Source organism: Hesperophylax consimilis, chromosome 1, assembly GCF_061612785.1.
Source record: "Hesperophylax consimilis isolate HC1 chromosome 1, BYU_Hcon_1.0, whole genome shotgun sequence".
Taxonomy (NCBI): Eukaryota; Metazoa; Arthropoda; class Insecta; order Trichoptera; family Limnephilidae; genus Hesperophylax; species Hesperophylax consimilis.
In genome coordinates this window covers 35180376-35202207 of record NC_142836.1, presented here as the reverse complement: position 1 = coordinate 35202207, position 21832 = coordinate 35180376, and the positions used below count along the sequence as shown (strand labels likewise).

General features: G+C 32.8%; 2 protein-coding genes across 2 annotated transcripts; both read right to left on the bottom strand.

The window, feature by feature from the left end:
* Positions 1 to 697: 697 nt before the first annotated feature.
* Positions 698 to 2752, bottom strand: LOC149426760 (tubulin beta chain-like). Its single transcript, XM_089633073.1, has 2 exons — positions 2696 to 2752; positions 698 to 1978 (listed from the first exon to the last, which is right to left on the bottom strand). Exons 1-2 carry the CDS (start codon positions 2750 to 2752, stop codon positions 698 to 700), a joined length of 1338 nt encoding a protein of 445 aa, XP_089489199.1.
* A 15715-nt stretch (positions 2753 to 18467) lies between these two features.
* On the bottom strand, positions 18468 to 21595 carry Cpr49Ab (Cuticular protein 49Ab). Its single transcript, XM_089638418.1, has 4 exons — positions 21536 to 21595; positions 21197 to 21279; positions 20067 to 20210; positions 18468 to 19003 (listed from the first exon to the last, which is right to left on the bottom strand). The coding sequence occupies exons 1-4, from the start codon at positions 21551 to 21553 to the stop codon at positions 18607 to 18609; spliced, it is 642 nt and encodes a 213-aa protein (XP_089494544.1). The 5' UTR covers positions 21554 to 21595; the 3' UTR covers positions 18468 to 18606.
* Positions 21596 to 21832: the final 237 nt, after the last annotated feature.

Here is a 21832-nt window from a genome sequence, read left to right as displayed (position 1 = left end):
ACTAGAACGATGACGTCACGCAAGATTTCTCGCTGGAACTGGTATTTACATTAGATTAACATTATTCAGAACGTTTAGAAACTCGTTATTTCTAACAGCCAAATAAATAAAATAAAACATCATACAAGAAGAAAAAGAACCTAACCTAAGAAACAACTCGATTAATGATAATTATTTTTAGTTTTATGTTGCTCAGTCTTCGGAAGTCACAACGCGCGCCGTTTAAAAAAACAGACATTTTGGGTGAGTCGAAGATCACTCGAATTATTATCAACCAAACAATTTTAAATTTGATAAAGAAAAACGATAATTACACAGCAGAACTTGTTTAAAAATAAACTGTTTTTATAAACCCAATAATAATATTATTGTATATATAAAAAAATAAAAAAATAAAATGGAGTTCTACAAATTAAACTTAATAACAATAAATAAAAAAAAAGAAAAACGACATCAAATATTTGCACTATTTATTTTGTCAGAAACAAATACATGAGATTTAAAGTTTTCAAACATAAGATAACAATTTCATCTTCGCGGGTGAGGGAAGCTCTTTCTAATCAAGCACAATGTGACCAATGGGTGTGTAAAAAAAAAAGATTTAAGTTTGCAGTACCAAAAAAATCGTGATTATATTAACGAATGAGAAGTATTAAGTAGATAAATGATCCACTCAAAGAGTATTACTAATAGAGTTTCAATCTTCTCCGCCTTCTTCTTCTTCATCGAATTCACCCTCCTCTTCAGCGCTGGCCTCCTGGTACTGTTGGTACTCTGAAACCAGATCATTCATGTTACTCTCCGCCTCTGTGAATTCCATCTCGTCCATACCTTCCCCGGTGTACCAATGCAGGAAAGCCTTGCGCCTGAACATGGCTGTGAACTGCTCCGAAACCCTCTTGAAGAGCTCTTGAATCGCAGTGGAGTTCCCGATGAACGTTGCCGACATCTTCAATCCCCTTGGCGGGATATCGCAAACTGCGGTCTTCACATTATTGGGAATCCATTCAGCGAAGTAAGAAGAATTCTTGTTCTGAATATTGAGCATCTGTTCATCTACTTCCTTCATGGACATTCTGCCTCGGAAAATGGCTGCCACGGTGAGGTAGCGACCGTGACGAGGGTCGCAAGCCGCCATCATGTTCTTGGCATCAAACATTTGCTGGGTTAACTCGGGCACTGTCAATGCGCGGTACTGCTGGCTTCCACGAGAAGTCAAAGGAACGAACCCGGGGATGAAGAAATGAAGTCGGGGGAAAGGTACCATGTTCACGGCCAGCTTCCTCAAATCTGCATTCAGCTGTCCAGGAAAGCGCAGGCAGGTAGTTACGCCAGACATGGTCGCTGAAACCAGATGGTTCAAATCTCCATAAGTGGGAGTTGCAAGCTTCAGAGTTCTGAAGCAAATATCGTACAGAGCTTCGTTGTCAATGCAGAAACATTCATCAGTATTTTCCACCAGCTGATGGACTGACAGAGTTGCATTGTACGGTTCTACAACAGTATCAGATACTTTAGGGGATGGGACAACACTGAAGGTATTCATAATACGATCAGGGTATTCTTCTCTGATCTTGGAGATGAGTAATGTCCCTAGACCAGCGCCGGTGCCACCGCCTAGGGAGTGAGTCATTTGGAAGCCTTGAAGACAGTCGCAGCCTTCAGCTTCTTTGCGTACGACATCGAGCACGGAATCAACCAACTCTGCACCTTCAGTGTAGTGTCCTTTTGCCCAGTTGTTACCAGCTCCAGACTGGCCGAATACAAAGTTATCTGGGCGGAAGATTTGCCCGAACGGCCCAGATCTCACTGAGTCCATAGTGCCAGGCTCTAGATCGACGAGGACGGCTCTAGAGACGTATTTTCCGGCGATGGCTTCATTGTAGTAGACGTTTATGCGCTCGAGCTGCAAGTCAGAGTCTCCGCTGTAGGTGCCTGTTGGTTCAATGCCGTGCTCATCAGATATCACCTCCCAAAACTGTTGAACAAATAAATATATAATTAAGTTCATTTCATTTTTTTACATTAGATCCACACTGAAGGCCCCGAGGAAAAAGATTTCCCTCATGGCCTATGTCATCTGTGGGGATGCTGTGTGGAGGGATTTTTTAAGGACAGGAAGGAGAGGAAATTATGGGAAGGAAAAATGTATGAGGGGTGGGTAGGAATCTAGGTTTCGGTGTATCCAGGAGGTACCGATCCATTTCTCCCTCTGTGGTACAGGGCAATGGATCGATAGAGTCCTATTGGAGAGGTCAAATGGTCCCCCTCAACCAGCGTCTCCCGATACGGCCTGCCCATGCAGTAAGTGGGCATCTGCCGTCAGGATCTGGACAAACCTCACCTCATTAACCCGGCCACCCCTGCTAAGTAACCAAACGTTGCGAACTACTTGGGTAGACATATGGCAGAGGTGTTGGTTATCCAATAAATGATTCCCGGGGCGGCGGTGCCCATACCCGCCTCCCAAATACCGTGAAAACAAGAATTTGCATGAGTTTATTGAATTAATTAATTAAAAAAGAACGCTGTTCAAAATAAGATCAAATTTCTGCGAAAATGTTCTCTGCTTGTGGCATACTTAAACAAACGAGCATTAATGTCGGGTACATGGTTGGACATCAGTTGTGTAAAATTAAAGATACTTTATTGGTAAAAGGGATTGTGTTTCAAGAACGAAAGATATTTCAATAACCTTAGCACCAATTTGGTTACCGCACTGCCCCGCCTGCATATGCACAATTTCACGCATTTTTAGTTGCTGAGAATTTATTTGAAATACTAAAACCACAAATTTTGTCAATGTAACACTAATTTTACATCAAATACAAAGTTATTATATTTTGAAAAGGGAGCCGACAAGAAACCGAATTTGCAGTACAACTGTTTTTTGATTGTGAAAAAAAAACCCGAAATAGTTGGTAGATATAATGAACAAAAGCAGCTCGTTGAAATTGGAACGAAACTTACGATATTTATATTACATACAGGTACTTTTTAATTTTCATAATATGTGTTCTTAATCAGTAGGCACCTAAATTTGAATAAATAATGAACCGTTTATTTTTTTATTTTTTATTTATTATTTAACATGATAACAATATGCAGACTTATATTAATAATTTTTTCGTTATTATTCTATTTCTCCATAAGTTGAGCTCCAGGAGCTCGTGTTTATGGGAGGAGTCTTTAAATTTAGTTCTAATGATTTTTTAAACAATAATCAAAAACTTTTGAAATAAATACAAACATAATATTAACATAGGTACACAAATTAGAAAATTGTGTTTAAAAGATAATTAAAATAATACATCTTTTTACAGATTAAGTAAGCGTGAGGAAATTAAGGGTACAATATATCAAGAAAAATTTAGAAAAATAATTTTTTTTAAAGACAATCAAATTAATATATATTTTTTACACATTGAGTAAGTGTAAGAAAATTAGGGGTACAATAAATCATTATCCAATTTGAGGGACTTAATTAACTTTTTGAATTGTTCATAATTCACAGTTTCGGTTACACTAATTTTATTTTTGGACAATAATATATTGTACCATCTCACACCTAAATACGAATAGTGGTGCTGAGCCGTGGTCGTTCTAAGCATAGGAATGGCTATTAAGCCATTAGTTTTGAATCTTTTGCTTATGCTATCTGAGGGGTGAATTTTATAAATAAAATATTCTTTATAAATTTGATATAAGGCGATTCTCTTATACAATTCTGTGATAGATGGTACATTAAATTCCTGAAATATCTCTAAAGTAGGGGAGTCATATGGTTTTCTAAGGATGATTTTTATAATTATTCTTTGAATTGTAATTATGGGCTGTAAAGAAGCCTTAAAAGCCCCTCCCCACCCAATAATCCCGTACTGCAATAAGGACTGAATTAATGCATAATAGACAATTTTGATAGTTTTATTATTTAAAATATTTCGTATATTATAGAAAATAAAGATAAGTTTTCGTATTCTTTCAACAGTGAGATTAATATGGTATTTCCATTTAACATTTTTATCTATTAAGATACCAAGATATTTTATATTGGATTTATGATTTAGTTTCGCGCAGTCCGTATTACATGTACCGTCATTTACACAATTTTTAGAATGAATTGTTATGTTAATTAGGTTATTTGGCACATCTTCTTGTAGAGTGAAAGGAATACAATATGTTTTTTCTGTGTTGAGTGATACTAAATTGCCATCGAACCAATTTTTTATAACCTTCATATCCTGATTCGCTTCATTGGTAATTTCGTTCTATGTCTTTTTTTCGATAATTATTGCAGTGTCGTCAGCAAAGGATATAAGTTTACCATTAAGTGATAATTTAAACATATTGTTAAAGTAAATTATAAATAAAATTGGTCCAATAACAGTCCCTTGGGGAATTCCAAATTCTAAAGTTTCATCTACGCTAAGTGAGTTATTTAATTTTACTTTTTGGTTTCTTTGAGTTAGATAGCTTTGCAGCCAATACCTTACCTTACCAATAATACCGATATCATTTAATTTATTAATTTGTTTTGTATGGGAGATACTATCAAAAGCCTTACGTAAATCAATGAAAATGCCAAGGCATTTTTTTTTATCTAATGCACGGTATATAGTTGAAGTTAGTTCTGCAATGGCATCATGAGTGCCTAGTTTCTCTCTAAATCCAAATTGGCTAGGAATAATTATTTTATTATTTTCAATATAGTATAAAAGTTGCTTTTTTACGATCTTTTCGAAAATTTTTGCAATGTTTGAGACAAGAGATATGGGTCGATAATTTGATATTTCTTCAGGGCTGCCAGATTTAAAAACGGGTGTTACAATAGATTTTTTATAAACGGAGGGGAATATTCCACTATTTAAACTAATATTTATAACGTGTGTAATTGGAATTAATAATTCATTATAATTTTTCAATATTTCTACTGTGACTCCAGCAAACCCTGGTGCAGATGCACCTTTTAATTCACTAATAATATTTTGTTATGTCATCTGTTGTTACCGGTTTGAAAACTGACAGATTATTTTGTTTGTGACAGTCCTTTTCGAAATTATCTATTTTATAATTTTCATCGATCCGTGTAGCTAAATTTTGTCCGACGTTAGCGAAATATTTATTGAAGGCATTAGCACATTTTGTCGGTTCCATTAGGGCATTAATAGAATTTTTTCCGATATTATTTTTTTTAATTTGAGTTTTTTTGTTTTTTCTACTATTTATTTCATTTATTGTTTTCCATATATGTTTTACATTTTGTTTAGCCACATCAATTTCATTTTTGTAAAAGTTTTCTTTAGGTGTTTTTAGTAAACAGGTTAATTTGTTCCTAATTTTTTTATAATCTATGTATATTTTTTTATCTAAGGGAAATTTCTTTGTCAAGCGATATAACTCTTCTTTTTTTCTAATAGACACGATTAAGCCATGTGAAATCCATCATTTTTTTTTGTTTTGAATTTTGATTTTATTTGTATTGTATTGTAGTTTTAATATCTGTTGATGCTGTAATATAATTGCATAGTATATTATCAAAAATATTTGCGCATGTTTCAGCACATGTTGATTCTAATACGGAACGCCATGTTTCTGTTTTTATTTTTAGGCTTAATTTATGATGGTTTAGTGATTTTTATAAGATAATGCTTCTCAATTCATCCATAAATGTGTACTCGTTTGATCCGTGTGTTCGGTAAATTGCAATAATATTAAAACACGTTTTATTTACATTTAGATTAATATCTAAGCAATTAACTCGCTGCATAGGTACTTCTTCCACTGCGATGTTTGAATAGTAAGATTTAACAAATACAACAATACCACTATTTCTATTAATAGCACAAGATGTTGCGAAGTAGGTATATTCTGGTATGCAAAATTTATTGTATACGTTGGTGAATGCTTCAGCTAAAACTATAACGTCCGGTTTATGATTTAGTAAATTAATTGAGAGTGAAAATTTATTGAAATTTGGTTTCATTGATCTGATATTTAAATGGAGTACAGAGAATGAATTTGTTATTTTATCCACGATTTTATTAGAATCTTTTAAAGTATTACAAATATATTCCGAAATATTAAGGGTTTTATCTAATTCCTCAGTGAAGAAATTATTCATTTTTAAAGAAATAAGGAAATAATATTGTTATAACTAATTGTCAAAAATGAATTTGATTTTGATGACAAACTATAAATTAGCAGCATATGTACACGGATAATATCAAGGTTGACTTGAAATAGTTTTGGTGACAATATTGAACAACTTAGCATTATATTACTAGTGATGATATTATAAAGATGATACATACTATGTAGTATATTAATTTTGTTTTGTATAAATAATATTTTACAAACATTAACACTTTGAGAGTAGGCTAATATTTTAATGCTTTGTTTTGTCTTAAAATTTTACAGAAACAGTTAATTAAATATTTTTTGGATATTACTGATAAATCGTTATCTCTTCGATGGTAGATTAATAACATTAAAATGTTTCTCAATTGTTTTAAAGTTTTAATATTTATAGCTAAATTGTGTGAAAAGTCAGAAAAGTGTGAAAAGTCAGAAAACAAACGTATTTGAAACAAAAATATAAATTTTGGTATTGAGTTTTTAATCTTGTTAAGAATTTTAAAGTTAGTTATTAAGGACGGGTTGTTTCGGAGAATTTGAACAATTCATCAAATTTCAACGTTCATTTACGGGTTCTGTGAAAGTCCTATTCTAATTCTGTTATTATATCATTATAGGCTAGTTGCTTGACAGAACTGAAATAAAAACAAAACTTAAAAATATCTTTCACAGAACTTGAAAATTAACTTTGAAATTTGAAGAATTGTTCAAGTTCTCCGAAACAACCCGTCCTTAGAATGTTAAAGTAGGTACATACCTATTCATAATTTATACGCCCTTGGGCAATAGTCATAATTTTTTTTAAATACGTACAATTTTTGCTATTTGCTTTATGATTTGTATCGTTTGTTGACTTGAAAGTGTTGTTTTGGAAATCACAATTTTTGCATTTCTCTTCTTTGTTTTTATTGGGACAGTCTTTCCGAGGATGGTCCATGGCGCAGTGCAGGCAATTGTCCTTATTAAAGCAGTTGACAGCTGAATGACCAAATCTCAGGCAATGGAAGCATTGCATTATTGGATTAGCATCCTCCACCCGCACTCTGTGGTATCCAATATTATTTTTCTCTTTAGATATGAGATATTTCCTAAGTTTTTCACTTGTTTCGACTATATAGTTTGTAAGATTGTTTTGTCCTTTTGGTTTAAGCATTGTTACTAATTTAACTGAGTTTTTTGGATTTTCATCCATGATGATTATAATTCCATCATTTTGGGTTTTTAATGATTCTATTATTTCTTCTTCTGATAGGTCGACAGGTAGGTTTCTGATGAATAGTTAAGGATTTTTTTTTTCTAATTCTTTCGCGATCATATTATTTTTGAAGACCATATTTATTTCTTCTGTTAGTTTTTTTTTGCGTGATCCTTTTTGGGGCAAGAGATGATTAGTTTCTTATTTGATGCTTTTTGAACTCCATTTACTGCAATCCCCAAATACGATGTTTTAATTTTTTTAACTATCATGTCTCGAATATCATCGGACGTTGTATTAGTAATTATTAATGAGTATTTGGCCTCTGGTATAGGTATTGAGAAGGTTGACTTGTTGTACGTAGTATTAATTGATTCCTTTTTTTCCTTTAAATTATTTTCAATTTTTTCTGAATGTGTTTCTTCATTTAATATAAGTTTATTTTGTAGCTCAATTATTTTTTCTTGTAGTTGAAGTTTTTAATTGCACCATATTTCCTCTAGCTGATGTATATCTTGTTCTATTTTACTACTTTGTTTTGCCTCTTTGACAGATGAGCATTTTCCTATTTCAATTTTAATTGTGTCAATTAATGATTGGACACTTCGGTCCATAATGAGTTATTTTTTTGCGGGCTGTCTGGTGACTAAACGCAGCCAGTCTGCTTTATTTTTGCAACAACAATATGTTAAACTGGGTATCACTGTGATTTGTGGATACTGAGTTTATCGAAATTTCTGGCCGTGCGAGCTGCACGGCGACAGAAACTAGACTCATCAAGTAGGTATCTATATATATATATATTTACGTCCCAAATTTATGTTTTTCTCGTTCGTCCCCGACTTCTTCTATCATTCACGTAATAAATTCTCCTTACATCCATTTTCTTCTTCATCATATACGCCTCAGTTTACTGTACATAATTATTTGATTCACTTGATCGTGCCATTTCTTTCTCGGGCGACTCCGTATTTTTCTGCCAATCAATAGCTAAAAATACTTCTCAAATACAAAAACTCATGAACTACGACAGAATAAAATCAAACAGAATAAAATCAGGCCAACCAATGTTTAATGAGTTCTATATTTGAATTTGTTCGACTGCTGAGATATGAAGGCGATGTTCTTATTTTATTCCCAGAAAAATAGTTTTTTTTAACGTTTATTTAACCTTTTGTAGCCTGCGGTGACCTCAGAGGTCAAAGAGGTTGAAGTATATTTACCGTTGAAAGGTAAATAGTTTAGATTTTAATTTGACTCCGCATTTCATTCCAGTGCAGAGTAATGCGTGAGAATGAAAAAAATCGAGCATTCGTTAACATTTCACTAACATCATTCTCTTATTCGTTAACATTTCACTAACATCATTCTCTTATTTAATGAATCAAAACCAAAATTTTGCTCTGGAATCATAAGATTTGTACTAAGTACTTAAATAACAGGATTTCAGTTTCCTGTTTTATTTACACATATTCACTTATATTTATTTTATTTATTAATCATTATTACATACGCAATTCTAATTTCATGTTATAGCATATGTCCCTAGAAGTTATATTATGTAAAAACCAAAAGGCATTAATGATACAAATAAATAAATAAATACCTACCTACCTTCTAAACCAAAAAATAATTTATAAGTGTTTTTATTTTATAAAATAAATTTAAACATTTTTCCAAAAAAACATCATTCTATCTATGACAATTATTTTTTTTTTTTTAGCAAAGTAGGAACCATCCTATAAAAAGTATCAGTTTAAGTTAGCCATTTCATTTTCATGAAGTGAAGATATAAATGATGTAGTGGAGTGGGGATATCTAAAACAGTGGTTGGGAGGGTTTTTGTTCAGTTAGTATTAACCATCCTTGAAAATAAATATTTCTCAAATCTATAAATACATAAAGTTGAACGTGGTTTTAAAAAATACTTCACTATTCATCTGGTAATCATATTTTATTCGCACTTAAATTTATAAAAGAAAAAAAATTAAGAAGACACCAAAAAACATATTCATATTTATAGGTCCATGGCCAGGTCGGAAGTGAATAAAAATGTTTCCAAATCATTTTCTCCGGTGATGTTCAGCATTTTTTCTGAAAATAATTATGTGAAAACAGATTAGCCAAATCAAATGCTTTGGCCCAATTTAATCAGCAAAATGTTGATGTTTTGAATTCTATGCTCTTGATCATTGAAGACAATATTAAAGACTGTCAAACGAAAGACATAAATCAGAAAAGATATAGTCGTATCAAGGAATTGAAGCCAGGAACTCTTTCTTTCCGGGGAAGTAACGTTTAACTGTATCGTACTGTAGCGACATCTATTGACTTTTCTACAAGGCTCTAGAGCACTTATCCGACAAGGAAGAGGTCCTGGGTGCAATACCTAGATGCGACTGAATCGTTTTCTCTCTTTTTTGTTTCATGTCTTTCGTTTAAGAGTCGTTAATATTGTCTTCAATTATTAAAAAATACAATTCGAGATTTCCCGTTATTCCCCTATGAAAAATATGTACACTTTTACTTCAAGTGGGCAATAAGTATAGTAACTAAAATTAAGTTTCAATACTAAAATTATTGTAAAAATTCTCGCAGATTCATATTCATCTTGTTATCATAAAAGTTAAAGAAAAAATCTAACCCTTAGTAGAAGGTTCTGTCCCTGAAGTAGAACCTGTCGTCAGTTCCTCTGTAGTCGTCATCCCTGTTTCCGAAGCGACGCTCTGCCCTTCCATCAGTGTAGAAGGTTCCACGGTAATAATCACCGAAACCGGTGGTGGGGGTGTAACTGAAGTAAAGTTTAAAAAAACCTTTGATGAAAAGGGTTATATTTCAATAGCATTTTTTCATAAATGTGTGAGTAGGTGCCTACTTGAATTTTCTTTTAGTAGATACTTACCCTGAGAATCGAGTGGCGTAAGGTATGTATGCTCTCATGTACTCTCCAGTCGGGCGGTAAAACCTCCCGTCAGTGTCGTCAAATCTGGAAAAAATGCAAACTTTGTAATTTTTTTCATTAGTTACCGTGCTACTATTTTAATTGTCGTGAAAGACAAAAGTTTGCAAAGTACCAGACTATTTAGATCTCAACTATAAAAATATTTAAAGCCAATTGAGAAAAACTTTTGAATGGTGTTAAACCCTTCGCCGACGCCTCTTTGACAATCTCCGTAGTCAAGAGGGTAATGCTCTCAAATCCCAGCGTGCGCAAGTAAATTTTATCCGCGTAATTTTATTTCACAATTTACTAATTTAAAAAAAATATATAGTATATTGGCGGCACAACCCAGAGTGGAAGATACCCTCAGTATTGCCCTGGTGTAAGTTCATCATTCATAATTAAGACGTTAATTGAAATGGCTTTGGCTGCGTTTGGTGACCAGATTTGAACAGCCAGTTACCTCCCCACTTTCTTATTCCCCATCACCTTCCCCTCCTCACTACTTTCAGCCTCAAAACATAAACGAGATGGAGATATCACAGTGTCACTGGCTCCAGACCGTTGGGAGCAATTGAGACTATTCGGTTTCACTCTTTCACACGACCTGAATGAAAATTGGCAGTGGTAGAAAATATTTGATGCTTGATGAATCCTTTTATTTGAACGAACGTTAGGTCTCAAATGACAAATCTTATGCAAAAAATATAACATTTTATTATATTTTTAAAAATAACTTCAAAATCAAACATTGAAAAATCACCTTCAACACAAACATCACAAAAAACTGGAAAAAGAACGATCGAGATTAAACGAAAAAATCATCTTAAAAATATAAAAATGGCCACCACCTGAACTAATATCTAAAATTCATTAAAAAAAATAACGTGCAAAAGCCAGCTATACCAGCAATCGAAAAACGAAAACTACCTAACGAATTTTTATTTATATGCATCTATGTATTTTCAAGTATACACACGGTCCGATTAATTATAAGAATAGGGAAATTTTAATTCATTGTTAGCAAATATTAGTTAACTAGCTGAACCCCGCCACGCTTTACTGTTGCTCAGTCTGTCTGTGCAGATACGTGAAACAGATGGCGGTCTTTTAAAAAAAGCATGTTTATCTAACAGATTACGTTGTTTTTCGAAAAAGCATGTGTTTACCTGTCACAAGTTACATTTATAAAATATGGTGCAATTATTGAATTCAACGTTGTGTCAAAATTTCAAATCAATCGGTGGAGAACTTTAGGAAATTTAAGATTTTGAGCTAACGAACATTTAAGTTTTTCATTTATATAGATAGATTAACACATCAATTTTGTTATTTCGAATCTCTTTCTTCTGTTGACTATTCAGTAAAATAAGATAATCCGAACCTGCCAAAGTCCGCAGCCCTCTTAACTCTGTCCACAGTTTCCATTTTCACCACAGCGCCTTCCGTGATGAACACAGCTGCCGCCACGAAGAAGACGAAAAAGATCTAAAACATCACATATAAAATTAAATTCAAATAAAAATAAAATTTGACAGTGTATTGTACTTTACAGTACAGATATTTATTTATTTTTTAAGTTCACTGTGTGTAATCACTTCAAGTGTTTTTATATTAATGTTATTTGTTTTCATGAAAAAAAGTACACTTACCAAGAATTTCATTTTGCTTCGATAAGAAATACTGAAACTCTAAATTCAATGCTGATGTGAGATTGATATTGTATACACTTCGTCTCGTATTTATATTACCAATGTACCTGGGAAGCTCCATATTTTACTTCATTTTATTTGTTACAATGTTTTTCCTAGCAACGATCACTGTTTCAAAACAATTTATTTAGCAATTCTTGTTTATCAAAAAAAAAATTTAAAACAAAATTTAAATTATAAAAGAAAGTTATGTTTCCCACTGAAACGAATACCCTCGGATAGCCATAGTTTTATGAAATTTGCTTTGCTTTGCTTTCCTGCCAGTATTTTAACAAAAAAAATTGATAGGAGAATATATTATTCTTTGTTATGTGTTTGCAAAAGTTAATTATAAATTCATAATAAGGATAGAAGAACAAAAACAAGATTCTTTCAGAGACCTGCTGGTGGTTAGGTAAAAATTTAAACTTTAAAAAAATGTTGTGGAGTTATTATACGAGTATAATAGTAGATTTATTAAGGGAGAGTTAAAACAATCGGCCCATAATGAAATAATAACAAAAACTTAAGTAGAACTTTCACAGAACATGAATTTAACTCTGAAAGTTTAACAAATTATCAAATTCCACAGTTGATATTCAAGTTCTGTGAAAGTCCTATTCAAGTTCTGCTACTATCCAAGTTCTGTGAAAAATCTGACACATAACAAAATAATAACAAAACTAAAACAGAACTTGAATAGTAACTTTGATAGCAGATGAATTGCTTAAATTTCACAGTTAATTTTCAAGTTCTGTATTATCTAATTACTGTGAAACAATCAATACCCGTGATATATTAATAGAACTTTTACAGAACTTGAATTCTAATTTGTAATTTGATGAACTGTTAGAATTCTGTGAAACAACCCTTCCTAGGTTATACTATCATAAGTCTCTAATTAAACTGATAAAATATGTTATTTTATTAACATATATATAATCCGTAAAATAGACAAATTGTCTGTTGAGAACCTTTGCTTGATTATTTACAATGAAACGTTTTATTGAATGGAACTGTTCTAGAATAAAACATTAATCGTAAGATTACGGGGTGGTTAGTTGATAAGTAGCTATTTATAAATGTTTTTTAAAGTAAAATGCACAGTATACAATACATTTAAAGTTACAATCATTATGAAAAAAATATATTAAAAAGGAATGACAAACAAGTACCTACGTCTTTTTAGATATCTAACTGGGCTAAAGTTGTTATGAACAAAACAAACATAACATTCATTTGAATTCAGGTTTAGCTATTTTGGAAAAATATTCACATTATGTTAAAAATATATATTAAATAATGATTAAAAACAAACAAACCTACAAATATTTCAATCGATTTTTTGTATTCATCTTTCGTAAAAATTTTGTTGAACAACACTGTACTAAGATAATGAATGTTATAAAATGTAATATGTAAAATTCCATTACATAATAATTTATTAAAAACATCATACTATTTAAACAATAATTTTTTAATAAATATGTTATTTGTAATTTTCCAGAGAATAATATGACCTGTGCCCTTGAAACTTATATTGTAAATAATAAGCTCGGCACGTGTTCATTGGGATCTGATGTTAAAAATGAAATTAAATTAAAACACTTTTTCAACTCCGATTTTATCATTTTATAGAAATATTTTATTTAGATGATCGACTTCTAACAACTTACATTCTGACATAAAAGTCTCAGAAGCGGACGAATTAAATGGTATGTAAAATTAATTACACTTGCAAAACTAATTATCTTTATTAAATGTTAATAAAAACCTCAGTCCTAGTGAAAGAAGCCTCATGCAATAAAAGATTTGATGTAGAACTTAATTATTTAAAAGCACAATTACGGATGACAAAAATGGGGTTGCGATTTTTTATTAGTTGCGTTCAGAATATTCGGTGGAATATTCATGTAGACAGAACTCATCGTTCAAGGGTTTTTACCAGGTCAGAGAAAACACATCAATTTTATAGTAAACTAGAGGTTCGTTTAAGGCGATGCACAAGGTCGTGTAATAATTTAAATTCAGCCGCTATCAATAACAACCCTTACGTAGATGGCGATAAGGTTTAAATTCCCGCCTAACACCATCCGCCTGTTTTGATTTATGCATGAAAAAAACATGGCCAAAAAGTGCCTTTTATTTTATTTTGTGGATGTTCAGGCATAAATATTTAAATTTTTTTCGATCATTTTATAAATAACTTAATTTGCCACATTATACAATAAAATCATAACCGAAAATTGGTTCGTAAGTAGATTTTGAACTGTAAAGCAGTTTTCATAGGCCTTTACACTATTTTTTTCTGGGCTTATAAAAAGACTTATCTAAAAAATACTCGATAATTTCAAAGGACATGATGTATTCTACTCGCAGTATTTAATTAAAGCATCTGAAACATTTCTAGTCGACCAAATTTTCAAACCAAAAACACATGATTTTGCATTAATACGTATGGCATCGCCTTAACTATTTCTAATGTCTTTCTCGGACGCCTCAGACTTCTTCAACCATTCACTACTGTATACCACAATTTTACCGTTAAAAAAACTACATTACTTCGACTTTAATTCAACTAAGTATCTCATTACGGTGCAGAGGTATTGCGTTATGTATTCCTCGGGCGTCTCCGACTTCTTCAACCATTCACTACTGTATACCACAATTTTACCGTTAAAAAAACTACATTACTTCGACTTTAATTCAACTACGTATCTCATTACGGTGCAGAGGTATTGCGTTATGTATTCCTCGGGCGTCTCCGACTTCTTCAACCATTCACTACTGTATACCACAATGTTACCGTTAAAAAAACTACATTACTTCGACTTTAATTCAACTACGTATCTCATTACGGTGCAGAGGTATTGCGTTATGTATTCCTCGGGCGTCTCCGACTTATTCAACCATTCACTACTGTATACCACAATGTTACCGTTAAAAAAACTACATTACTTCGACTTTAATTCAACTACGTATCTCATTACGGTGCAGAGGTATTGCGTTATGTATTCCTCGGGCGTCTCCGACTTCTTCTACCATTTGAATAGTTCTAAACACTCCTGGCACTAATAACAACAAACTTTTAAATTTTCAGGTTAATATTATCAAGTCATTATAATTCACATCCATAGTACGTTCGTGAAACTCGAAGGACATGAACGGAATACCCGTTCACAGTAGTTGATATCGGCTTCATGAGAACGGTTCGTTTCTCCGATTCATTTTCGGTAGGTCGGCTGGCATGTGGAACGAGCTACCGACATCTTTTTTTCCTCCTTCATATCACCATTCACCTTCATTTTCACCTTTAGCCCCTGCCTTTACCTTCCCCATAAAGCTGCTGAACCGGGTCGCGATATAGTCCCCTTGTTTACAGCAGGGGCACTCTTGTGAGGTGAACCATGTATATTAAAAGCGGCCAAAGATAGAACTAACGAACGAACTATTTTTTAAATGTTATAAATAGAACAAAATCACTTTTTAGTGGTCAAAATCTGAAGAAATGAAAAAACATAAAACTGTTTTTTTAATAATTAAAAATACATAATGAGGAAAATTATAAAGCGAAATAAAAGAAGAAAAACATTTTTTTGTAATGTGGGGATTTAAATTTCTGCAGCTGCATTACACAGAATTTTCGACAAATCGTTTCTTAATTAAATAATCTTATCCTATCGCTGATAGGTTTGCTCTTTCATATAAACTTCATAATATCGAATCATATTAACGGCAGTTTTAAAAATAATAATAAGCACTCAAAGCTCACATTTTAATTAATTCAGACGTGGTATTAAAAAACAAAGTTATTTTATTGTAATTATGTGTATCCATAGCGTTTAGTACATGTGAAAATTTACTTTTTAATCTTTAGGTTTTTGTGTACACAAAAGTCAACCGTAGGTACAATATGCGTCCCGAAAAATACTAGTACGAGGGAGGCAACTCTTACATCAGCAACGATATCAGCTATAGTCAGACTGATGGAACCTAAGCGCATGCCAAATACTTAGTTTGGAAATCGCGCTTTCGGTGTATCTGGGCCTAAGGCTTTTAATAAATTCTCTCCGGAGCTAAGATACATAACAAGCCCGAAGCCAAAAAGAATGTAGGCCCAAACTAATAACTTACATTTCAAGCTCCCATTCCCTCAAATTAAATACACCTACCGCAGAGTAACATTCTTATATTGCCTATAATACGAGATCCTAATCACACTTTTCTCATCGGATTAACGTCTTTAATCTGTCTCATACCGAGGGACGAACTACATTTAGAAAGATATTCTAATCATATCCTTGTATTATTACCTCTCATCATGCTTTTGCCCAAATTGGCTTTTCCTTTTCTAAACACACTCATTAAAGAACGTGAACTTATATTATATTAATTAAATAAAAGCATTTCCAATTACGTGTGTTCCAAAGTATGTCCTCTGCGTGAGAACTGTATCTAAATTTCTCCAATGAACAATAAATAGTGTATCTCAAGAGACCTCCAGGTAAGTATGGTCCTATATATAATTTTACTTGTTACTGCAGATTTTGGTATTGGTAACTCTTTGTAAAAAGTAAAAGGTTCTTCTTATAATTGTGTTTATTTAAGTTACAATAAATAGGTCTGGATTTAGCTACACTGTTCATTACCCGAGGGTTGGTAATTCTCTGGTTCGAGAAGCTTGTTCCCTGTCAATATCATCTCACAAGTACTTGTTACATTCTAGCGACATCTGACGGACTTTGCAGTAAGCTTTATGACTAGCGCCATCTATCGCTTATAAATAAATAATAATATATGTACATTCTAATGCAACAGCATTTTCACTGGTCAAACTCATTGGACGTATAGTGTTGTATTATTGTTCGACAAACCGATGGATGCAATCAGTAGGCCAGAAATATATGACTTATTTGCACAGCGCCCTTGAGGAGATTTTTCACAAAAACGGCACTATACAATTCATCCAAAGATTATTATTATTAAAATATTGAAGACAATATTAGTGATTTCTAAACGAAAATCTGAAACAGAAAAATCAGAAAAGGAAACGGTCACATCTGGGACTCGAACCCAGGATTCTTGTCTTTCCGTGACAGTGCTCTACCAACTGAGCTAATGGGACCCTATTCCCCTCGGTCACTTTTAACTGTATCATAATTCGAACAAGAACTACTAACATTGGTAGAGCACTGTCACGGAAAGACAAGGGTCCTGGGTTCGAGTCCCAGATGTGACCGTTTCCTTTACTGATTTTTCTGTTTCAGATTTTGGTTTAGAAATCACTAATATTGTCTTCAATATTTAAATATTACAATTTGAGGTTTTACTCACTAAAGTTATTCCGAAAAATAAATATTATTATTATTTGTTACCGCTGTCATAATATATGCACGTAACAATAATAAACCTACAATAACTACGTGAAATTTTATAAGCTCCATTAAACTTAATAAATGAACAAAGCTGGATGCAATAATAACAAAGACTTATCGTGGATTAGATTTACGGAATGTGGTATTATTGAAGTTAATATAAATACAGCATTGCTTACTTAAAGGTTACATATCAGCAGCTCATATTAAGATATTAAAGATACAATTTTATTGTGGCGTCAATTATTTACTTATGAATATTTTACTATTTAAAAACAGGGTTGCCTGTTAAGTAAATGACGTGTATTATTATTGTATTGAAGTAAAATTAACAAAACACAAAGCTTTATGTAAGGTCCTGTTGTGGTCTTCGACCACGAAACTAGTCCAAAGGAAGTATTTATTTTCGGTTTTGGTAAGATTATTTTTCGATTATTAACAAAAAATATAAGTAGGTACAATGCATGTTATTCACTAATAGGAATACATATTATTATTGTTGCGGTATATCTATATGCGGACTGTGAGGTTAGGTAGAATAACCAGCTTGGATATTCCTTAATGAACTTTTTCCATCGAGATAATTTATTTTTGGGTTATTATGCTGTGTTGCGCTACCTCCTTCTTTAGTCAACGTTTCGGGCAGCATGACAGTGTGTATCATCAGGACATATGTGTAATCGAAGAAGATTAAAAATTTGAATAAATTATGTAACAAACGGACAGACACTCGTTATATAACCGGTCAACCAATAATAATACGTTTTGAAATTTAATTGTATTGATCTTTAAATTCAGCAAGGACGTGTTGTGACATGTTAAATTGTTCTGGTTTTAAAACGTTCTAAAACAAAACGATGAAGGATATAATTTTTGTAAACGATCGTATTTTTTCCAAGAGTCTCGCAATTTTTTTTCATGATAAAAATAATTATGATATTTTTGTTTTTGTTATGGAAAGCTAAATCTAAAAAAATTAAGAAAAATGAATAATATGGCTGTGAGGAGAATGAAGGTGATGAATCATTAAAACAATCAAATTATACAAAACAATTAGTATAAAAACTAAATATTTTCGTTTATTTACATGCTATATTATTTATAAAGCATAGTTAAAAGTAAAGATAGGTAACATTTGAACAGAGTCAATTGTAACAATATATGTAGTAGTCAAATAGTATAAATTAGCGGCAGGTACAAAACATCAAAGAAAACAAAGCCAAATATAAATAGTAAATAGTCACCGACAGTAAACGAACACTTTTAATTCTACTTGGGGATATGAGCGCCACTGGGCTGGAAACCATTCTCATCAGCAGTATAGTCGACTCGGTACAAGACTCCATCAGGACCTATGTATTCGTAGAATCCTTTGGACCGCAGACCATCCTCCGTGTCGCTGATCTTCTCAACTCTTCCTGACTCCTCGGCCAGGATCTTGTTCTCCGTTTCGTAGAGGTAGTGGTATCCGTCGGGGTAGACGTCGTCTTCCTGACGAATGATTTTGAAGCCGGACTCGTCGATGTGAATTTCTGGTTTTTGGGTGTAGACTTGAGGTTTGGGTGTTGGCTTTGGAGTCGACTTAAATACGGGTACTACATTGACAGGTTTTGCAACCGGTTGTTGCTCTCCGAAATATTTTCCTCCTGGCTGACCATTGTTTCCACTGGAAAAATAAAAATAATCACATGTTCGTGTAGGTAACTTTTTCAACAAGATTATTCACAAAGGAAGTTTAAAGAAAATATACTACGAGTAGGTTTGAACAAAAATGATTTTTATATTGAGAATTACTGATTGTCGATACAAAATTTGCTAAGCCGTTGGACGATAAATATATTTAAAATTACTAATAAACTATTTTACGTACTATTTTACTAAATTTTTTTAAGAGTCCCGACTGCTCCCAACCGTCTGGAGCCAGTGAGACTATGGCATCCCCCATTGGGGTATGTTATGAGGCTGAAGGTAGTTGGTAGAAAAATGAGATGGCAAAGAGAAAGGTGCGGAAGTACCTGGCTATGTATATCTAATCACCCAACACGGCCAAATTCCGAATGCTGGTCTTACACCAGGGCGATACTGGGAGTATCTTTCACTCTGGCGTGTCACAAATATCCTTTATATTATTTTTAATTAGTAATTTATGAAAAAACACAAAGTGATAAAATAAAATTTATTTTGGCACGCCGGAATTTGCTAGTCAAGAGCAATACCCTTCGACTCTTAACGTTGACATATGGAGAATGACGTCCTACAGGTAACACAATGTGTAACACATCTGATAAACAACCATCAATGAAGAGTAAATGGTAACACACTTTATTAGTAGGTAAGGGAGTAAATCAATTTACTAGGACTTCGTAAAAAATATTGTGAGAACGTATATCAAAAAGCAATTTTTGCTTTCAAAAACACAATCTTTAATGCAAGATTATTGCTTTAAAATGAATATAGGTTTGTGACATAACTCTCACAAAGGATGGAACGTAACACACCTGTCTTGACATAGGTACTCTCCTTGCTTCTTTCTCATTAATACATAATGCTTACATACCCTTTTTAATGACCAACATTTCATCTCTTTATATTAACCACGGCAAAATGAAGAAATACAACAAATTTGTTTTTTAAAAATGCGTTAACATCGCTAGTTTTTGATTCCACTACGGCAAATGGTGCCACCATATAACCAGAACGTAACAGCATATAATCCAGAGAGCTCTTACTCGTATAATCCAGAGAGGTCAGGCCTGTATTTTCCATCCTGGTCGTTGGAGCCCCTGTAGCGCTCCACATATTGCGAGCCCCCCGAGTAGCGCCCCCTGTCACCGTCACCCACGTGAACATACCTGCCGTTGTCACCGGTGTATCTGAAATAGTGATTATTTTTTGTTATTTTTTTCTTACATAAACTCCAGGACCTTTTGTCATCTTTGGAGATGCTGCTTGGAGGGTCTTTTTGTGGATAGGAAGGTATGAAAATGGGTCTTGAAGAGAACCAGCGCCGAAAGGATCAATGACATATTTATAAACATTCATTTAATAAGAATGGGTAAAGAATTTTACCAATTAATAAAATTTCAAAGTTGATTTTCAAGTTCTGTAAAGGTTCAATTCATGTTCTGTTATTATATCATAACGGGCCAGTTGTTTAAAAAATCTAAAATAATAACAGAACTTGAATATAACCTTCACAGAACTTGAAAATTAACATAGCAATTTGACGAATTGTTCAAATTCTGTGAAACAACCCGTCCTAAGTGTATTAACTTAACTAAGCGCACATGAGAGGCTTTGGTCACGGTGACAGTTGGGTGACTATTTCAAAATTCAAACATATCGAATAAACAGTTGCCCTAAAATGTTACGTCCACACGTATACGCACTTCCATATAGGTTATACCGCAATGTATTTTGATGCAGCGGTGTCCGCTGGCTTTTATTATATTTTGGAATATTAGATATTTTTTCAAACCATTATTATATTCTTGGTGGAATTCTATAGCCATATTTGGATTATGACATTAAAACAATTAAGTTGTAGATATTTTTCCAACAGCGTTGTTTAAATTTTGATAATTTGTTGCTCCTTGAACTTTGCACGACATAGTTGCAACACTATTAAATTGTGGTTATATTTGGTTGTACTTCACATTAAAAATGAAAAATCAATTACAAAAATAATCGAGATTGTAAATTATATTATTTTTATGCTTTTGCCCAACACAATATGCATATATTTGTTGATTCTAAGTAATTTTGAGAAGTCAATTACAGTAGCAATTAAGTATTGCGGTATTTCAGTAATTAAAACACTAAGGCTCTATTTTCTTTTCACTATTATAACAAAACCAACCTTCCGGAATTGGAGGACTCTGGTCTATATCTCCCATCATCTTGAGCCTTAGAGAAGACCATAAAGCAGAACACCAAAAGGATCTATAAAAAATAAAAACAATTTCAATATATAAATATATTTTTAAAATAATTAAATGCAAAATAATGACTTCGTTAAACAAACGAGGCAAGAGTTCAATAATAAATTCTTCAAACAAAGTTTGTTTTACCCTGTCACACTAGGGGTACATTATGTCAAATACATAATAATTTATTAACGATTGAGAGATTGCAGAGTCAGTTTAATATGCAGTATTTTACACAACCCACAGAAATCCTTGCAATAAAAATCGCTTACCAGAGATTTCTTCATCATTGCGTTGTACTGTGAATGAGAGAAAATAAAAACAGCTATCAGTACAATGCGAAGAAACAGATTGAATCAGGAGAATTTGTAACGCGCTGTATTTATAGTATCTTCTGTACTGAGAAGCTCAATATTTTACTACCCGGGCCCTCAAGAAACAAAGCTTTTTTACCTCATCCGAGCAGAGTTTCTCAATCGCTTGTACTGTATGTGAAATGTTAGTTATTGAAATATTTAATGCACATTTTGTGCACACACAATCAAAACTTAACAAAATTATATGTAATT

Bases quoted from the DNA above. Each gene is read 5' to 3' on its own strand.
- LOC149426760 (XM_089633073.1), bottom strand. From the start codon at position 2,752: ATGCGTGAAATTGTGCATATGCAGGCGGGGCAGTGCGGTAACCAAATT. The intron at 1,979-2,695 runs GTTATTGAAATA...TTTGTTCAACAG, and splicing joins GTAACCAAATTGGTGCTAAG to TTTTGGGAGGTGATATCTGA.
- Cpr49Ab (XM_089638418.1), bottom strand. The intron at 20,211-21,196 runs GTTGGTTTTGTT...TCACTATTTCAG, and splicing joins GAGTCCTCCAATTCCGGAAG to ATACACCGGTGACAACGGCA. The intron at 19,004-20,066 runs GTAAGAGCTCTC...TTATTTTTCCAG, and splicing joins GACCTCTCTGGATTATACGA to TGGAAACAATGGTCAGCCAG.